This window comes from Teleopsis dalmanni, chromosome X, assembly GCF_002237135.1.
Source record: "Teleopsis dalmanni isolate 2A chromosome X, ASM223713v2, whole genome shotgun sequence".
Classification (NCBI taxonomy): domain Eukaryota; kingdom Metazoa; phylum Arthropoda; class Insecta; order Diptera; family Diopsidae; genus Teleopsis; species Teleopsis dalmanni.
In genome coordinates, this window is record NC_051848.1 from 61023635 (window position 1) to 61043872 (window position 20238).

The 20238-nt window shown below is 29.0% G+C and overlaps 1 protein-coding gene across 6 annotated transcripts in view; it reads left to right on the plus strand.

Annotated features, from left to right (window-relative positions):
- Positions 1-18900, plus strand: part of LOC119689983 (trafficking kinesin-binding protein milt) — a 67177-nt gene extending 48277 nt beyond the window's left edge. For 2 of the 6 annotated variants that reach the window (XM_038104950.1, XM_038104949.1), the window contains exons 4-8: positions 14434-14712; positions 14784-16344; positions 16407-16585; positions 17344-18327; positions 18394-18900. In XM_038104950.1, the coding sequence (XP_037960878.1) occupies positions 14434-14712; positions 14784-16344; positions 16407-16585; positions 17344-18327; positions 18394-18437 (3047 nt within the window). In that variant the 3' untranslated portion in view covers positions 18438-18900. Of the gene's footprint in view, positions 1-7110; positions 8718-14433; positions 14713-14783; positions 16345-16406; positions 16586-17343 lie in introns of those variants that run through there. The other 4 variants (XM_038104948.1, XM_038104947.1, XM_038104952.1 and 1 more) reach the window with 4 other exon arrangements.
- The last annotated feature ends 1338 nt before the right edge of the window (positions 18901-20238 follow it).

Below are 20238 nucleotides of genomic sequence, written 5' to 3' on the forward strand. Positions count from 1 at the left end.
ATAAATACTGGTGACAGTCCGTCCTACGTTATTATTATTATTAAAGAAGGAATTATGCACTGCGACCTAAAAGATCTATTGTGCCCGTCCGTCCTACGTATTATAACATCTTTTAAGTCTACACGCAATGGTCTGTTGAAAACTTTTAGTAATTATTACAGTAAATTCTTTTAGCAATCAGGAAATCAAATTATGATCAATATTTATTCTGAAAATAATTTACAGGCGTCGACTTTCTATTTATAAAATGATAATATAATAATTTATTAGCGGGCTAATTGGTCATTTAAATAGAAATAAAAAAAACTATAATCTATTATTTATATTTAAAAACAAATTATATTTTACTAAAATATTTTTCCGATATTTCGATTATCTTCGATAGTCATCTGTTTTCCTTTTATTATATAACATTTGTAGTCACAAATAAGAAAATAAATTATTTTTTAAATTGATAAAATACTTTATACCTATATAAATTATATCGAATGGACACATGAGGAATGGAAGTTCCAACGAGAATGTTTGTTTTCAGGCAATGAGTAGTATTTTTCATTTTCTACTTCGTACAATAGCCGCGTCAATATTCATTGAATCGAGCATATATTTGATATTATTATTATTAAACTGACGGATAGTACACTGCGATCTACAAAAACACTGCCTTTTAGTTAGATTAGATTGTTTCTCCAAGTCCAATTTCTTTAATGAAAGACAATATAAAGACAATATGTATTTTTCATAGCCTTAAATCCCCATGTTCCATGAAATACCCTTCTAGGTGTCTCTTCCGCTTCTGCAACAGTGTCGGATATTCCCCTAGCATATGGTATGTGGTTTCTCTCTCTTCTCTACAGTATCTGCAGTCTGAGTTGGATTGGTTTCCTAACTTTGTTAGGTGATTATTCAATCTACAGTAAACCTATTGAGTGCCTCTCATATACGCTGTCTTTGTCCAGCTCATGCACGACGACGATTCAATACTTTAAGAGCCCCCCTTTCTTGAGGATCTTGATGAATTACAGGACCTCCCACTAAATAGCATTCTAAGTTTCGCCAAAGGTTCTAGGTGATTTTAAATCCTGAGTTTCCTATATACATAGCCTAAGTGGATTCCCTAGGGATCGCCGATATAACCTAACCTAACCCTATTGATTGTGAAGAACTATATGTAGTTGAACGGTTTAGAATTAAATTAAACTGACATTCATGTTTGTCAGTAGTAGACTGACTCATTTTATTCTCTTAAAAATTAAATTTTTCAATTAGAGTTGCCATGTTATACATATTTATATACTTATACTTTTATTAAATACTTATATTTATAACATTTATATATTTATACTATATACATATATAATCCAGTCATAGGCCCTGTACTTGCCTTGAATGCTAACTGTGAACTGTTACCCATTTTAAGTTAATAAATGAGTACATATATAAACTTATTCAAAGATATCTTACATTTCGAGATAATTTGTGAACACTATGGTTAGATTTCTAACGATTTCCTGTCAAATATCTTAATTAGAAATTAGAAAGTAGAAATTTTTGTCTGAAAAACTTTGCTGTGAACTACTAGTGTGAGAGATAATTTTAGGTTAGTAGAAATCATTAACGAATAAATTGAAGTACATTGATCGGTTTTTTTTTTGGGTAGTGTATATGACATGTCCTACACGCTTCACAACGTAGAACCAAATTCATTTATCTAAAATTAGCACACATTCAGGGCGGAACTGTTTAATCATTAATTTCATTTAACAAAAAAAAATATATATATATCGTCGTATAATTGTGCCAAGGGCTATACGTTGGCTAAATTCTATCGTGCTAACCTATTTGCACAGAAAAACAAACTTGAGTCCATTGGGAAGGGTAGGGAGTGCTATATAGTGTGTAATGGCATTGACATACGCACTAATAAACTTGCAGTTACAATAAAAATAAATGGCAGACTGGCACTTAAGTCAGAGATATAATGAATTTCTTCGTACACACAAAAATATATATTTTGCATTCCAGTATATATAAATATCTACATAAATAGGTATATGTATATATAGATATATTGTTTGTTGTTTATGTAGAAACATTTGTGTGTTTTAAGTACTGTTGCATGTATATACATAATTAACAACAAACAAATTTTATTTACTTTAAGTTGATTGCATTAATTTAATTTCGCTGTATCTACTTTGGTATATCAAAATTCCGCGGAAAAGGTTCTCATGTGATAAGATATTAAATTAATTTATCAAATAATTTGATATAGACGTCGTGTCTCGCCTACATACTTTCATACATAAATACATTAATACTCTTATATACAAACATTTTGATATGAACTTTAAACTAATCAGCAACGAGCGAATGAAAAGCAAAAACATTTTGTATTCCCAGTTCACATAAAATTAAGCATTTAATTACCAAATTAATTTTAAACACAATTAATTTTAAATGTTTTTTTTTTTTTGTTTTCATTTATCATTAAGTTTGGTTAAAAGATATTAATTTTTTATTATTTATAGCTTATTTACAAAAATTACTTGCCTACCGGACTTACAGCGCTTAAATGTATTGTCACCTTTAAGTACATTGATTTTTTTAACACTTCTATTTCGACTATCTGTTGCTCATTAAATCTTAATGAGCTTCATCATCATCATCAAATGAATAGCAAAATTTTCGTATTTGCCCAATATAAAAAATGTAATTTATTCATTTATTTCATTTTCAAATTTATTTCCATTTTTTACATGCTTTTCTCGAACGAGAGTAGCGTTTACATCTAAAGATAATTATAAATTTTGAGTGGCGAAAGTGTCTGAAAATAGTTAATTGCTATAATAACTCAATGCATTATTTAGGAATTTTTTTCTTCTTTTTTACTTTATAAAGCAAAGCTCATCAATGCTTATGACTTTGTCTTTCTATTTCTTAATTAACCATTTAATTTCTTAAAGTGGGAAAATTTACAATTGATTATTAAATTTTTTATATTGTTTAGGAACTCTGCATAATAGATGTTTTAAAAGATAGCAGCATTCATTATTAATTAAGTTAGTTAATCAATTTAATTGTTAGATGATAATTATCAGCTTACTTAAAAGAATACAAACATTATTTAAGCAAATATCTGGTAATACTCTGATATTCACCACTATAAACATAACAGCAACAGTTATTTTTTTATAGTGCAGCACTAGTTAATGAAATCCTTTTGATACCACTGGCTGATAAAGGGTTGTAAGATAGTTTGTAAACAAAAAAATGCATATACAACAGCAATAACTTCAAACAGTTAATAAATACAACGTAAACTTACTCCATTTAAAGTGCAACTTATTTGTAGTCCTGAGACACTATCAAAGACCTAAATCAATTTAGCTTATTCGGTTCAACAACAGATAAGCTGAAATGTCTTTCAGTTTAAATTGCTTTAGAATTAGTGTAATAATCACTAATTTATTAACTAGACACATTCCTGTTCTCCTACTCCACTTATGCATTATTTTCTCCTAGTGAAGCCATCGTTTTTTCCCCAATGAAGCCATCGTCTTTCCCTGTGAAGCCATCTTTTTTTTCAATGAAGTTATCACATTTCTCTGTGAAGTAATCGCATTCTCGCTGTGAAGTGTTTTTCCCAATGAAACCATCGCTTTCTCTCTGTAAAGTCATTTATTCCCTGTAAAACCATCGCCGTCTCTCTGTGAAGTTATCGTCTTTCCCCAATGAAGTCATCAATTCCTCGCTGTAAAGCTATCGTCTTCTTCTAGTGAAGCTTTAGGTCTTATCCTCCTTACAGCTGCGGCAAAATATTTATTAAAATGCATATTCAATTTCTTGTTTGGTTTCCTAATCGACAATGACAATGTCAACATACCACTAATCTTTTATTGAAGTAATAGTAATGTATACATGGTTAGATTTTCCTTTTACAATTTTTCGCTATCTTTTATAGTGACATTAACGGCTTTATTAGTATACTAAATTTTTATTGTCGAATTTGTGTAGAAATTCTTATTTTCTACAAACAATTGATTAGGATTTTGAGATTTTAATTATCATAGATCACAATGCGTCTGTCCATCAGGTTGCAGTGTTTTCTGGCCATTAATAATAAATAATGTTGCAGTCAGAATAATTCTTAACATACTTTTATTGCAAATAGTAATTTAAGTAAGAGGAAAATATATTGAAAACACAAACAACACGAGATTACACTTTAAAAAAAAAAACCGTATAATTTTTTTAAAAGTTAGTATGGAATATAAGTTAACACAGTACACCACTAGGCATATTTGATTCCACAGAATTATCTTAACCATTGTAAAAAATTATACTGCCGTTTTTTATAGTTTCATTTAGTGAGGATTGCGTTTTTAGTATTTATTTTTAATATATACGTATATATCTATTTTACACAATATTTTATATAAGCGTATTCAGCACAAATCGGCAACTCGATATTCGGTAAACTTTTACATATCAAATGAAAACAAATTATACATAAATATTAATCTATAAATTTTTTGACCGGATTTGGACAAATTCAGATTGATTATTTAATACATAAAAATTTTAAATATTAAAAATATTTGTTGTAATTGACATTTCAACTATAATCTATAGGCATCTTCAAGATACTGACATAATAAAAACTTTTTTAATAATATAGCAACAAATTATATTAGAGATTTTTTAATAAGTACTTCGAATAATGAAACGATCCGAATTATACTCAGCTAATTTTTTTGGCAATATTTTAATTACTAGCAGCTTATTTACTTTTTTCCCTTTAGAAATATTAAAGATTACTACTAAGGCCGTGTGCGAGTTCGGTTAAATTGATGGTAAATTGAATGAAATAGTAAATTATATCGTTATAGCAGCGAATGTTGGTATTTACCAGAATTTCGGTTAAGGTGTATTTGATAAAAAATTAGATAAATTAGGTGTTACCATGTGAAAACTTTATAAGATATTTAATAAATAAATAAATAAATTTGAAAACTTTTAACCAAAAATAAAAAAGAACTGCAATAAATAAATTGATGGTAAATTGAGGGAAATAGTACATTATGTCGGTAAGGTAGCGAATGTTGGTATTTATTAGAATTTCGAGTAGGGTAAATTTGATACAAATTAGATAAATTAGGTATTACCTTTGATTTTGTAAGATGTTTTATAAATAAATTTGAAAACTTTTAACCAAAAATAATAAAGAAATGCAATAAATAAATAAATAAATATTTACATAAGTGCAGTGCAAAAAATCCCTAGAAAATTTCAATTTACTTTATCTCAATTTACTCAAATTCGCATACGGGCTAAATTACTGAGAAATCATTTGAGTTTCTGTAATTATACTACTAATTGTAAATTTACTATCAAATTTCACAATTTTTTTTTATCATCTTTTATTATTAATTTGGGAATAACTTACGATGACCCTGTGTGTTTTTTTTTTTGTAATTGATAGATAAAAGGTACTGTTAGCTTGTTTAGTTATTTCTTTTAATAACTCGCCTTAGCTTTAATAAATTATTTTTGACACCCTGCTGACCAATTACTTTTCACCTTCATTTTTTTTTTCAAGTTACAGTTTGCTGTTAATTATAGCATTAGTTAAATATCTACACTTGTTTATATAATTAATTCTTTTCCCACCACAAACGAACTTTCGAAAATTTGCTTATCTCAACATAATTTTCGAATATGCTAATAATACTGCCGTTGTTGGTTGGCATTAAAACTGACATTTAACATAGTTCAATCTATAAAGGTATGTAAATCTAAAATATAAAATTTTATTTTCCCACATTACAAATGTGTGAATTCTTTTTTTTTTATTTTATTTTATTTGTTTCTTGATTTTATTTAAAGGTTAACAGAAATCATAAAACGGTAACATTTAACAGCTGGTGGTTACATATACGAGCGCCAGCGTTGCTGAGCTTGTTTGAATTTTAAGATAAGTCGAACAGTCACGTGCAACCCTGTGTGCGAGTTTTTTTAGTATTTGTTTATTTTTTGTTTTGTTATTTCCTTATTTAGTTCCAAGATTCACGCTAATGTGGATTGTATCTGATTATTTGCAATTTCGATTTGTTCATTTCTGGCTGCTGTTGTCTACTTTTGATTCACACACAAAACATTCATTCATTCATATGCAATACACACGTTCTGAGCGTATATTCGCAAATAAGAAAATCTGTTAAATAAATTATTTCGTATCTTCGTAAGCTGTGTATGAAGAAAAAAAAATATATTGTGGTTTTAATGTCAATTATTTAAAGTATTTAGTGTAGAAAAAACAGTTCATTAGAGCAGAAATTGTATGCTGTGTCTGTGAAAATTGCAATTTATTTATGTGCTAATTTAGATGTGAAAACGAAGGAGAATACGACAAAAAACCAATATATATGTTTAAAAATGTATGCTATCAATTTACATATTTATATTTTATTAATTCAATTATTAAATATTATTATTTAGTTTAAGAAATCGAGAATATTAACTAAAATGTAGACGCCATCTTGCGTCGCAGTTTCTAATTCCAATTTTACATAGTTCTCGATTTTTTAATACTTGAAAAATGTGTTGTGTTTTGTTGTTGTTATTGTTCTACTGAATTTCATTTATTATAAATGAATGCGTCACGAGTTAAATTTTAAACCAAATTAACGAAAGTATATTTGTGCTGTTGAAAATACACTTGAAAAATTTATATAATGTAAAAGAAACAAAATTAAGGCTGGGCTTAGCGCATGTTGAGACTGAGACCTTTGAACATTTATAGTATTTATTACTGATTCTTATAATATAGTGTATTGTTTTATTTAATTTTTGTTGAGTTTTTTATATGTGTACATTATCTATTTAATAAATATAAATCTTTTAAGTTAATACGTTGCAGTTATATTAAAGTTATTTATTTAATACATTTTTTAAACATTTATAGAATTTAGTGTACCGAAGTTTTATTTGTGGAATATAAATTATTTTGTGGAACACATTATCTTTTCCACCCTTATGACATTTCCACATTAAACAGTTTGTTTGTTGTTGTTGATTTTGCGGCTGTGTTATCTACTTCAACGTTTATGTAGAATGTGTCATAAATTTAGTTTTTATTATGTTTGATGTTTGGGTGCAAGTGATGACAATGTTGAATAAATCTTAAGAAATATAAAATAAATATTTATAAATTATATATACCACGCCCCGACCGTTGCATTCATGCGGTCATCGCAAATACGCAAACTCAACATTTGGCTTTGTCTTGTCAAACGGCGGAGATATTTGCTTTGGCCATGAATTAAACAATGGCGACTGGTTTCGGTTTCAGCCGCGACTTCTAATTCGCATAAATTTATTATTAAAAACAAAACCAACAAAAAAAAATATTAAGCGTTAGTCAAAAATTATGTTTCACTTTGACAATATAAACGAAATATTATTAAAATTTAGTGTCTAATGTGCCTTAATTGACATTAATTAAGAAAACAGAAACGAAAAAAAAACGAGACAATGTGACAAAATAATAAATATGAAAAAATGAATTAAGCCTTAACTTAAATACCAGATAGTTATAGTTATATAAACAAATGTTTTTTTAATAAAACAAATAATTAAATGTGTGCTAATTGTGATGTGTAATGTTTTGTAACAGCTGCGGCAAGAACAAAAAAGAATGAGCAGCAAAAATTTTTCACCCCCCAACGCAAAGTGACAAACAAAAAAATTATTGCAGAGTTGTTTTTGTAATTACATAATCCAACAACTATAAACAAACCATGCCAAATAAACACTCGCACATAAGTTTAAAAATAAATATTTTTATATAAAAATAAAGTACTACACCCAACAGATATAAAAGGAAAAGAGAGATTTATTTAAATAACATTAATATAATTTGCTGCATTATTGCGGTAGCGGGGGATCTAGTCTACTACTGTCACCCATTTAGTGTCTTCACATATTTTCGCAAACAAAAACAAAACAAAAAAAAAACAAAAACAAAAACAATTGCTGTCTAAAATAAATAAAAACACTCCACCATCACCACCACCACCGGCGCTCCACCATTCTTTAATAACAGCAACAGAGATTATAACTTGGCCTTGTGCAAAATTTTGAAATTGTTATGGAAAAAAATGTGGCGCCGCCAATTAAATCCGGCGAGCATCGATTTTATCAAATGGATGTGGATGCAGGGAATAGTAATGACAGCAGCAACACCAAAAACAGCTGTGACAACACCACTAACAGTAGCTGCAGCAACACCACCACTGTCAGCAGCTCTAATGGTGTTCTGAAGAATGCCTTTATAGTTGACTCTACTGCCATAGCTACCGCGAATGCCTTGTTATTGGAAGACTTGGCTTTTGATGCCAACATTACAACATCGTGTACAACGAAACAAGTGCCACCGCCAACATCACCATTAAGTGCCGAAACCAGTGACTTAAATTGGTTAAAATTTTGTGATGAAACAGCACAATTGGAATACGAAGATGAAATGCTCTGTTCAAGTCCAAATAGTACGACCTCGACAAATGATTTTGTTGGTGTGGGTGTTATGAGTATGAATGGTAGTAGTAGTAGAGTTAGTTGTAGTACTAATAATGCTACTGCTAACAGCCAAAACCATACAACCTCTGCTCAAGACCATGAGTTACTCAATGAAAATGAGCAACTCTTATTTGAAGGTATCCCAAACTTACTTAAATATATATATCTATTTATCTGTTTTAATAAAGTATTTTCGGATTTATATAATGATTAGTATAATAGACCTAAGGTGTAGTTGGGTCTTAATTATTTTAGTATTGTATCTATATATTTATCTATTTTAATAAAATATTTTCGAATTTATATATTGATTAGTACATATAATATTACCAATTAACAATATTATGGACCTTAGGTCTAGTTGGGTCTTAATTATTTTAGTATTATTGTTTATATATTAATACAATTTTATTAATTCCTAGTTTTTTATTATTCATTCCAATTACATACTTTTAAAAAAACAATTCTCTTAACCTCACTGAACTGTGAGTCCTAGCGGTATTCGCACTATATATCTTTTATATTTTTTAATGCACCAATTGGTCAATGTTAAATAATAAACAGCTTTTTAAATTAGTTTTAAAAAAATATATCTTTTTTGCATCGATATTTCATATATAGTCTATAGTCTTATTCAGTACTGTTAGTTCTACCGATATTTGCTCAATATAGCTTTCGCTAAAATATTACTATATATCTTTTTGAATGAACTAAGTGGGTCAATGTTTAATAATAAGCAAGTTTCTAAATTATTAATAAAAAATATATCTTATTTGATCCAATATTTCGATTACAGTTTATAGTCATCTTCTGGACCCTTAATATTAGAATAAATACTAAAAATTCTAAACTGTTAATCCTACCGGTGTCCACTGAATATAGATTTCGCTAAAATATTAATTTGTATATTTTTGAATAGACTAATTGGTATTATCGACTATAGTCTATAGTTATCTTCAGGGTACTCAATATTAAAATAATAATAAAAATATTAGTCACAAAACTAATAATGGAAATATTTCAAATTAATTATTCTCTTATAGCAAGAATCTATTTCAAATAGAAAAGGGAGAGGGTAATGGTACGGAAATGTTCAGACTTAAAAATTTTGATTTTTAATCAAGTCAATTCTTGAACAGACCATACAGCTTATTCGAATACTACCAAATAAATATAAAATAATGTTTTCTACAAACAATAATGTTGAGGTTTGAAAAAACAATAATTAAGGCTCTGGTTTATACGTTCTAATTAATATAGTAAAGAAAAGAAATTGTCAAAACTCTATGACAATTTTTCTCGAAGCTATACTTCTCAAGAATGATAAATAATATATATTAAATATATATATGAAATATATTAAATAAATAAATGAAATATATTAAATATATATGTGCAATATATTAAATATATATATGAAATATATTAAATATATATATGAAATATATTAAATATATATATGAAATATATTAAATATATATATGAAATATATTAAATATATATATGAAATATATTAAATATATATATGAAATATATTAAATATATATATGAAATATATCAAATATATATATGAAATATTTAAATATATATGTGAAATATATTAAATATATATATGAAATATATTAAATATTTATTAAAGATAATATATTAAATACAATAATATAAATTTACCTCGAAAAATATATAAAATTTTTATTTTTGTACATATTTTCTTATCCAAAATATATGGAGAAGTTTATGGATTGAATAGTAGCAATAATCACATAATTTACAAGCCTGTTTTAGTTTCACTGATTATATTACTCTGTAAATATTAATTTAATCAAATTTATTTATGTGCAATATTTCAGTATTTTAACATCGATTTCTTTATAAGCAATATTCTATTCAATTTTATCTTTATATTGTCTATTCAATCATCTTTATTTTTGGACTTCTACGTAAACTCCAGCGCTATATTTCCCCATTATTAAATTTTCTGTTCTTTGAAATGTATTATTTTTAACTATTGTTATCTTAATTATATTATATCAATATATTTGTATTATCTATAATGTGAGGTATTATATAGATATTACATCATATCGATATATAACATCTAAGTTTTATTTGATCTTTATTAAATGAAAGATGTTTAGGGTGTTTACGGGGTAATACTCATTAAATTATGTGGTTATAAAATTAAAAATAACCTCTGTGAACAGGTTTTTATGTAGATTATCTGTTTATTTTTACACAATCAGCTGTTCTTTGTTTTTGTCGTCAGTTAAGAGAAACTCTACATTATCTCTTTTACGTTTTCGGATAACGTTAGATACTTAAAATGGAATGTAAATAAGTTATATGTATATATATTTTATTTCGCGTAGAACATTTTTAGTTGCTTTTGCTAATATTTTTTGTGATACCATTTGCTTAAATTTTATATTATTTTTCAACTCTACAAATAACCACATAATTTGTAAACAAAGGTAGTAGGGGTCGCGCAAATTTGGTTATTTTTATTCAGTGCATTTTATTGTTATTAACATAACAACATTACCTGTGAAAACCCCTAATTATATTTATCATTGTCTTAAAGTTAAATTGATAGCTATTATAATGTATTGAAATTTTCTATTGATAGCTATTGAAATAGAGTCCTACATAAAACAGCGCATTATTATTACGTTGGTTGCTCTTTTCTACTCAATACTGTTTTCTTTAATTTCATTTTGTATCCTATGTTATTCTAATATATTCTCTTTTAATCAATTTTTATTATATCCTATTCTATTATTTACTATTCTTTAATATATTATATTCTCTTATAATCAATAATATTCTAATATATAATATTCTGTGATATACTATTCTATTTTATACTATTCCATTATATATTGTGACTGCCCAGCCTTGATCTGGGCCAGGAGGAGGTCACTGGGTCGAGAACTACTCTCCCCTTCTGACATTAGGAGATCCTCAACGGCTGACATTCTTGCCTTCATGCGAAAGGTGGAATGTCTTCTGTTCGGTTAGGATCTGTTGCAGCACAAAAGATCAATCATGGTCGCAGTACTCCACTCCATTAGGAGCTAGACCCCTGTTCATTCCTATTCATATTATATACTGTTTTCTTATATACTATTTTATAATATAATTTTATCATATACTAATCTTTTAGATAATATTCTATTATCTACTATTCTGTCGCATACTATTCTATCCTATTTTACTCTATTATTTATACGTGATTGTGTGATGAGTCGCTGATAACTACACTTAATTAGTTTTAAAATATTTTTGTAGGTTTCTTTTATAATCTAGTAATATTTAAAATATTTAGATTATTTATTCGATATGAGTTCTTCAGCTGTTTAACACGTATTAATTTTGGCAAATTTAAGCACAACTTTTTAGGAAAAAAAAATCTTTTCGGTGTTATCCTTGAATTGCGCTTTATTTTCTTTCTTGTGCGAAGATCCTTCACTAAGTGTATTTGAAAGGAATTTTTTGTAATATATAGGACTGGAATTCTTATATTAAATAAAAAAATCGCTCATCTATCACTGATTAGCAAAATGCATTACTAAAGGATATCAATAAGGTCCTTTGGAATTGCCTGCACAAAAATTTTGCAATATTTTATGTATACTTCCGGGACGGACAGACATGATTTCATGACTGTTATTCAGCAACTGTTTAAGTTATCTGTTTTTTTATCTTTTAACGTAGGTGTATTGTAAATATAATAAAAATTATAATTTACTTTAAATCACGTTGACTTATAGAAAATTGTGAGTTGCATACAAATTAAATGAATTAATAAATAAAAATAAAATAAAATGAAATTATTTTTAAAAAAAATCTGTTGCAAATTGAAGTTCCTCATTGAAGATATCAATTTGTATTGAGCAATCTATTAAACTTTTAAATTTATCTTATCTATAAAAAATACTAACTCTATCTCGTCAGTCAGTTTAAAGAAATTATTTATTGATTGCTTAACTCCATTATTTTTGTTTTTGTTATATTTAAAATGTTCGATAATTTTCTAATCCAAGTCCAAGTGAAATGCATTATTGTTGACACACGTACACCACTTGTACGCTTTTCTTTCCCCTCTTATCATATTGTCTATATATTTTAATAATTTTTTGCAATCTTTGATGACTAATTCCTGATTAAGTTGAATTATTGTTAAGGCTTTTTTATCATTAAAAATATGGTACATTTTTATTTACATATATATACATATACATTATATCGTTTATGAAACAATAAAGAAACTTGTTTAACGTCTCAGCAATTGATCTAATGAATTTATTTAGTAATTAAAATTATTTAATATGCAATCCACTAAAAACTCGCTGTCTTACAGCATATGTTAGCTGTAAAATAGAAACATATCTGAAGTGGACGGGCATGTGCCAAAGTCATGCATAATTAATGATCAAGTGGTGCTTACAACTCACAATGTAGCGAACTAAGGTGACTTCACCTGGAACAGTAAAATGTAACAATATACACTCAAACTTCCATAACTCGAAGTACCATTTTGCTTTCTAAACTCTATTGCACACTATTTAGTTCGATATATAAAAAAATTGAGTTATAGTAGTTTGACTGTATAAGCAATGGAGCAAATATTTTTATTCTATGCAGTAATTTAAAATAATTGAGAACTATTAATATTAATAATATAGAGTAGTGTAGTGTTAAATATCAGCTTAACCGAACAGCACAATATTTGTCTGATCTGGGTCTCGGGACATCTAATATAGAACGAAACGAAAGAGCCAATAAACTGACGAGGATAAGATCAGCCATGCAAGAATCTTTTGTAGAAACTGTGCTTGCACCATTTAATGTGATTGGATTTGTAATCACTGCTAATTTGTAAAATCTTCATATAGCAATTTATGGGTGGGAAAAGTCTTGCTACATGTGAGACTAATAGGACACTAAAATCTAAATATAATCTCCAAAAAACAATAACGCTGATAAACAGGAATCTTTCTATATTGACAGCGGTACTAATTGACATCGGACCTATTAGAAAGTTAGCTGTCGGAGGTAGCAGCTACCCCAAGTAAATTGCTCTTAAGTAATATTTGGAGGTAATAAAAATTACCATAAACGAACTTTAAAAATGTCTAAACCGTATGGACTCAAACTAACTATGCTTGTCTACACAAATAACCAGCTAATCACGATATTGCGGCAACGAATCGACGGGAAAGTTAAACTGGAAAGTACTTTCCACTACCTTATGTTGACTTTTTATTAAACGAGACAATTACTAGTAGCTATAGGTAATAGTATATTTTATAACCTTGAATAAGACTATAATGGTGTTGAACAAGAGCAGTAAATAATAGTTCTTAACATACCAGGTCTGTTAAGTGCTTCCAAAGATTTCTTCAATAAATATAACAAAAATGGTCGTAAATTTGTAAATGCGAATACTTTTACCTACATTGCAACATTTACGTGTGATCTTCTAAGAAAAAAACTTAAAATTAATTATATTTATAGATAAATATATACAAGCAAAATATGTAAAATAATACAAGTTGCTAATCAGATATTTCTATTATTATTTATTCTGTTCTCTTATATTTGCCCTTAAGTTTACACTGTTATTATTAGTATCAATTAGCGTTGACTTGCTAATTTATATTCTAATTAAATGCAAGAGGTACAATGTTAAATATATAGGTAAAAAAATATTTTCCCTGTCTGATTTTAATAATAACTAACTAATAACATTAAATTTATTTTACATATTCATTTTATGTATAAAATATATTTGTCTTTACATATATGTATAATATATATTTATTTTTAATAATATGTTTTTATCTCTTACAGTTTTATGTGGTAATCGTGTTAGCCAGATGACTCGTGCATATGACGACATTGAAGCTGTGACGCGTCTTCTCGAAGAGAAAGAAAAGGACTTGGAACTGACAGTTCAAATCGGGAAGGAACTATTGACGCAAAATAATACACTTGAGAATCGTATTACCGAACTGGAAGCTGACTTAAAATCATCCAACGATGATCGAGCTCAACTAATACACGACCTGCATAGCAAAAACGAATTGATAGCAGTACTTACGAATCATGTGGATGATGGCAGTGATGTTGGTAAGCTAATATATATTTTTAATTAAATTTTTAAATATTTTACTTAATTAAAATTCTTAAATTTTTTATAGATACCCCAACTTTTTCCAAATCGATTACAGTCGATCTGCTACACAAGAAAATTTCCTCATTGCAGGATGAGAACAAAACGTTGAGAGTAGAAGTGACACAATTAAATAATCAAACGGATGCTGTCGAAGCTCACGAACGTAAACTAATGGAGGAAATTTCTTCACAATTAAACGATGCTAATAGCCAATTTGATAATCTCAATTTGGAGCTTGAACGGCAACGTGAGGAAAATCGTTTGCAACATGAACAAATAGTTAGTTTGACAGCGCGTCTAGCGGAAGCTGAAATGCGTTTACATCAATTGACGCACGATAATGATGAACACGTTACACTTTTGAATATCACAAAAGAAAATCAAAATTCACTAGCTTTGGAATTGGTTGAATTTAAACAACGTTATCAGGAAGTGTTAGCTTTACTACAAGAAACACAAGAGCAATTACGCAAGCAACGTAAAAAGGCTATGCCTGTGGTGCGCAGTTCATTTTTATCAGTTGGTTCTGGTGTGCTACAATCTGAATCATTACAATCGGAACTCATGGAATCATCATTATTCTCAGAAAACAGTCTTGACTCAGGCATATCGGGCGATAGTCACCGTATAAATGATCGCATTGGTCGTCTAATGTCACAAACGCCTGGCGTATATGGTGGCGGAGCTGGTGTTGGTTATGGTGGTGGTATTAACAGTTCTGTGCCTCCATACAAACGTGTTTTCGAAACAGTGCGCTGTGCAACAAAGTCTGGTTGCTTTTCAGATGGTGAGAATATGAATATATCACAAATTGGTGCTATGTCTATGAGCAGTTCGTCAGGCCCGCGTATGTCAGCAGCAGCATATGGCTCACATCCAGCAGGTTCGTTTTATCGTAATTCATTATACGGTAGCAGTTCTGGTTTGGTGAAGACGCTATCATGTGAAAGCTTAGTTTCGCAATCTGATGATGATTATCCTGCCTGTGCACCGGGAATACCTGGCGTGCCAGGTGCAAAAGATTTAGAAGCAGCATTAAAACGACTGACACCTGGCGAGGTTTTGGCAAGACGCGCAATGTTATCCTATGCACCAGCAGGCACATATAATTATGATGAGCAACCAGCTACTGGATTACCGCTTGGTATACGTACGCCAGATAGCATTATGTCAACGGGCTCATCAGGTGTTTCATCAACGAACATGTCAGGCTCTATGCAACAGTGGCGTCTTCCAGAAAAACTGCAAATTGTTAAACCAATTGAAGGTTCACAAACACTACATCATTGGAGTCGTCTTGCCACACCAACATTGAGTGGTCTGCTTGAAGAACGACCGGGAGTTACCATACGTGGTGGTCGCGGACTTGATGATTTAGGTATGCAAATCTACACGTTGTCTGATGTAGAAGAAGATGTTAGTGATGATTTGCCTGGTAAACAATTTGAAGCAACAGGCAGTACATTCACATATACAACAAGTGTAGTTATGCATCCTGACGATGGGCTTGTGACTGATTTATCATTTTTGTCACAATCGCAAATGTCATCGCGTATGGCCTCCACTTCAACTTCACGACAGCCAAGGTAACACAGACATTAATATTTTATTATTGTTATTTACATTTATATGGTTCTATAAATTTCAGTTGCCCACCTACACCAAGATCTGGTTTATCACGTAAAAATTCCTGCTCTACATTCTCAGTTAATTTGGGTTTGGCATCAATGTTAAATGAACGTGGTATTAAAGCTGTAACTCCTAGTGCACTAAATACACCCGCTGGTCCTAACTTTACACCAACTGTAACGCCTTGTAATAGTCCCGGTAAGTTTTTATATATTATATACGGTTAAAATTCATTTTTTGTACTGTGAATAATGAAGTGGAAAAGAACCCTTCTATAAACATTTACAATATGTGATTATCATATATTTTAATTTAAAACAAGATTTTAAGATTAACCTCATTGCTATTTTTTTCGAAATTATATATGTAATTGCTATATAAATCGGATCTGAATTTTGTTTATTAAACAAATTGTCGAACTCCCAGATTTGATTAAGGTCCTTAACGCAACGAAATTGCATGGATTCCTATTATATCTTTTAGTATAACTTTACTTTTTTCTAATTGTGTTGAAAATATTGCTAATTCAGTGCTATAATTATTAACATATTTCACTATAACTAATCTTATACTGATAATGAAATAATGAATTCTAGTTTAAGTTTACTAGAAATATGTTTCTAGTTTACTAACCCAGCTTTATATTAAGCCTACGATACACATATTCTGTTGTGAAGTGTACAAGTATTTTGGATTCCAGTTGCTTTAAATGAAAAATTTTCTTAAGTTACCACTAAAAGTAATCAATAAATCATATAAATTTTTACTTAATTTTGTATGTTTTATTTTAAATCTAGAGTAAATCTAGATTTAATCTAGATCCAATCGTAAACGCCATACATTTTATTGAAATACAGGTTGAAGTAATAAAAAATTTTTTAATATCTATATTATAAATACTAAAATTAAATAAACTTAACTTATTTTTTTCTTTAATTGTATTTAACTTTTTTCAGAGGGTTCACCAACACGATCTATGTCACCTGAACCACTTTTTAGTCTCTTGTCAACTGGTGCTGATCTTATTAAAAAGAAGCTTGCTTTTCCGGATTCTGATAGACCAAATCGAAATCAACAAAAACAGCAAAAGATAATGTTATCACGTCTGGAAAGGCGTGCCCTGCGCTCATTGAGATTAGTGGAAAAAGTGGAAAGTCTTGGCTTAGAAAATATCATTGCAACACAACCTAGCGCTATGTCACAATTAGCGAGCGGTATAGCAAATCGTAGCACTAGTCCAATGGGACAATATGGTAGCCTGAAACACATGCACACTAGCGCCAATGGCGTGACAAACGATTTACATTTTGATCGTGGTCACATTAAGAATGTACTACACAAAGGACTTACTGCACCCCTCTCAGATGCATCCAGCAGTTCCAGTGCATACAATAGCGACACCGATGATTATGCTTTCGGTGAAAGTAATAAATATGCAGCAGCGGCAAAAAGTGATAAACAACAAGCCAAAGAAAAAAATAATAAATCCGCACAAAAAGCAGCAGCAGCAACAGCAACAGCAGCAAGCACAAGTCAAATACCACAACAACAACTACAACAGCAGCAACAACAACAACAGCAGACACAACAGTCACAACCAACCTCTGCAACTGAGATTAGAGTTAAACAGATGCAACGACAGAAGTCACGTCGTAATATGAAAAATGGTATGGTACAAAGACCAGATTTGGGTACTATCGGTGGACGTGTGCGCACAGATTTGGGTCAAGTGTCACCGCCGCTTAAAAATGAAAAAAATGCACAAAAAACCAGCTCAGGAGCAATATCTAAAGGTAAACATGGCAGTGGTGTGGTACAGTCTTGTGAAGAGAATAAAACCACAACGACGCAAGTAAATGGCAGTGGTCCCAAAGAAACACAGAGTATCACACAATCTTTTGTGGGTACAGTAAGTTCCTTGCTGTTTGGACGTAAAGGAGGTTGGCTGTAAATACTAGAATTTTATGTGGTAATTTTACTAATAATTATTGTTTTTATTTAAGTAGTACTGAAAAAATTAAAAAATCAAGTAAAACATAGAACGAACTAAGCAAAAGATCAGACACTGAACAAGGTAGGATTAATGAATGAAGGTCCTTAGAGACGCAAAACAAACCAAATAAGCAAAGCAAAACAAATGGTGCACTTATTAAAGTTAGCATTTTTGAATAGTGATTGAAGTTGACAAAATATTTTTAATTATTCGATACAATAATACTTGGATGCGTGCGCAGTGGGTATGAAAAGTAAAAGTCGCGGCGACATGCTGTGATCCACCTATCAATTTCATTGTCAGCAGTTTATGTATGACGCTTTTCACAGATACCACCTGTGCACAACCACAACATCCTTGACGCGATGGTTTTAATTTATTTTTTATTTTTATTTTATTTTTTATGAATAATTAACTTCAGGATATATTTTGTTAAACACTTTTATTTAACACTAGCCAATAAATGTAAATATATTATATTTTCGCTTTGTGTGGTTTTCAAATCTAAACAGATTCTTTTTTTTTTTTGAATAGTTTTTAGTAATATTTTAATGCTTAGATGACTTCTGTTTTTACATACATATAAATATATATGTATTATATATTTGCAATGTATATATTTTAGCAAGGATTAGCAAATGTTAAAGATGAAATAAATAAATAAAAAAAAATTAAAAAGTAAAAAATTAGACAAAACTATATAAACTGATCAAGGTTGGTGCTCCTTAATTAAAGTAAAGTAAAGTAAATTAAAAAAAAAAACAAATTTATATAAAAAACTAACTTATAAAAAAGGCTTTCGATTTATATGCCATAACCGCGAAAATCGAATGCCACAATCTAGAACGCTTTCTAGTCTAAATGAACTTCGACATTACATATGTACACTATTATTTATATAACTATATACATATATATTGTTTTTTGATTATTTTTATTTTAAATAACCTTAAGATTATTTTACTTTTTATTATATTCACCATAATTTGAAGCTACAAACGTATATATTTATATATATTTTTATTAGGATATTAAGTATAACATTCGGAATTATGACAAATTATAATTTATAAATACATTTTTTTCAACTTAAAAAATGAGATTAAGAAACATTAAAACAAATGTCACTTCAGTATAATCGTAGACAAAAAAGTTTTAAATGTGGCAAATAAAAAAAAATAAACTGGATTTAATGGTTAGTTGTTGATTTTAAAATCGTTGTGATGAAATAATTTGAAGATATGGTCTAAAGAGCGAGCGAGTAGTAAATATAATCATATGTGACCCATAGAGCGGTTGAGATGTAATACATTTTCTAAATCCATTGCTTTAAATTTATAGTAAATCTATAGTATCATATTTGGATAGTGCTGTAGATTTTCCGTAGTACCAAGATTATCATAGAAGCTTCAATGCAATATATTGAGCTGAAAAGTACATCATTCTCTAGAACTGATATTTAAAATATTTGGTTCAAATAATAATAAAAGTAACATTATTGAAAAATCGAAATAAAAACAATATAATTTAGTTTTGTTTTATATGTTTAATTGATACGTAGCAGATTTCTTATTTGAATTATCCAACCTAATAAAGAACTCAAAATAAACTTTGAAACGTCGGCAATTCAAATCTGTTCAAATAAATGTATTGAAAAAACAACAAATTTAGGTTTTAATTTCAAATTAAAAATTATTTTTGTCCACCTAGGAGTAATAGTGAAGAAATTTTCACAGCCATAATAATTTGTTAAAATTTTTAGTCAAGTGAATTCTTGGCCTGTCCATGTCCAAATTCTGTCTATGCAGGTATAAATTTTTTATTCCTAAAAACTCTAGTAACACTACATTTTTCGTTA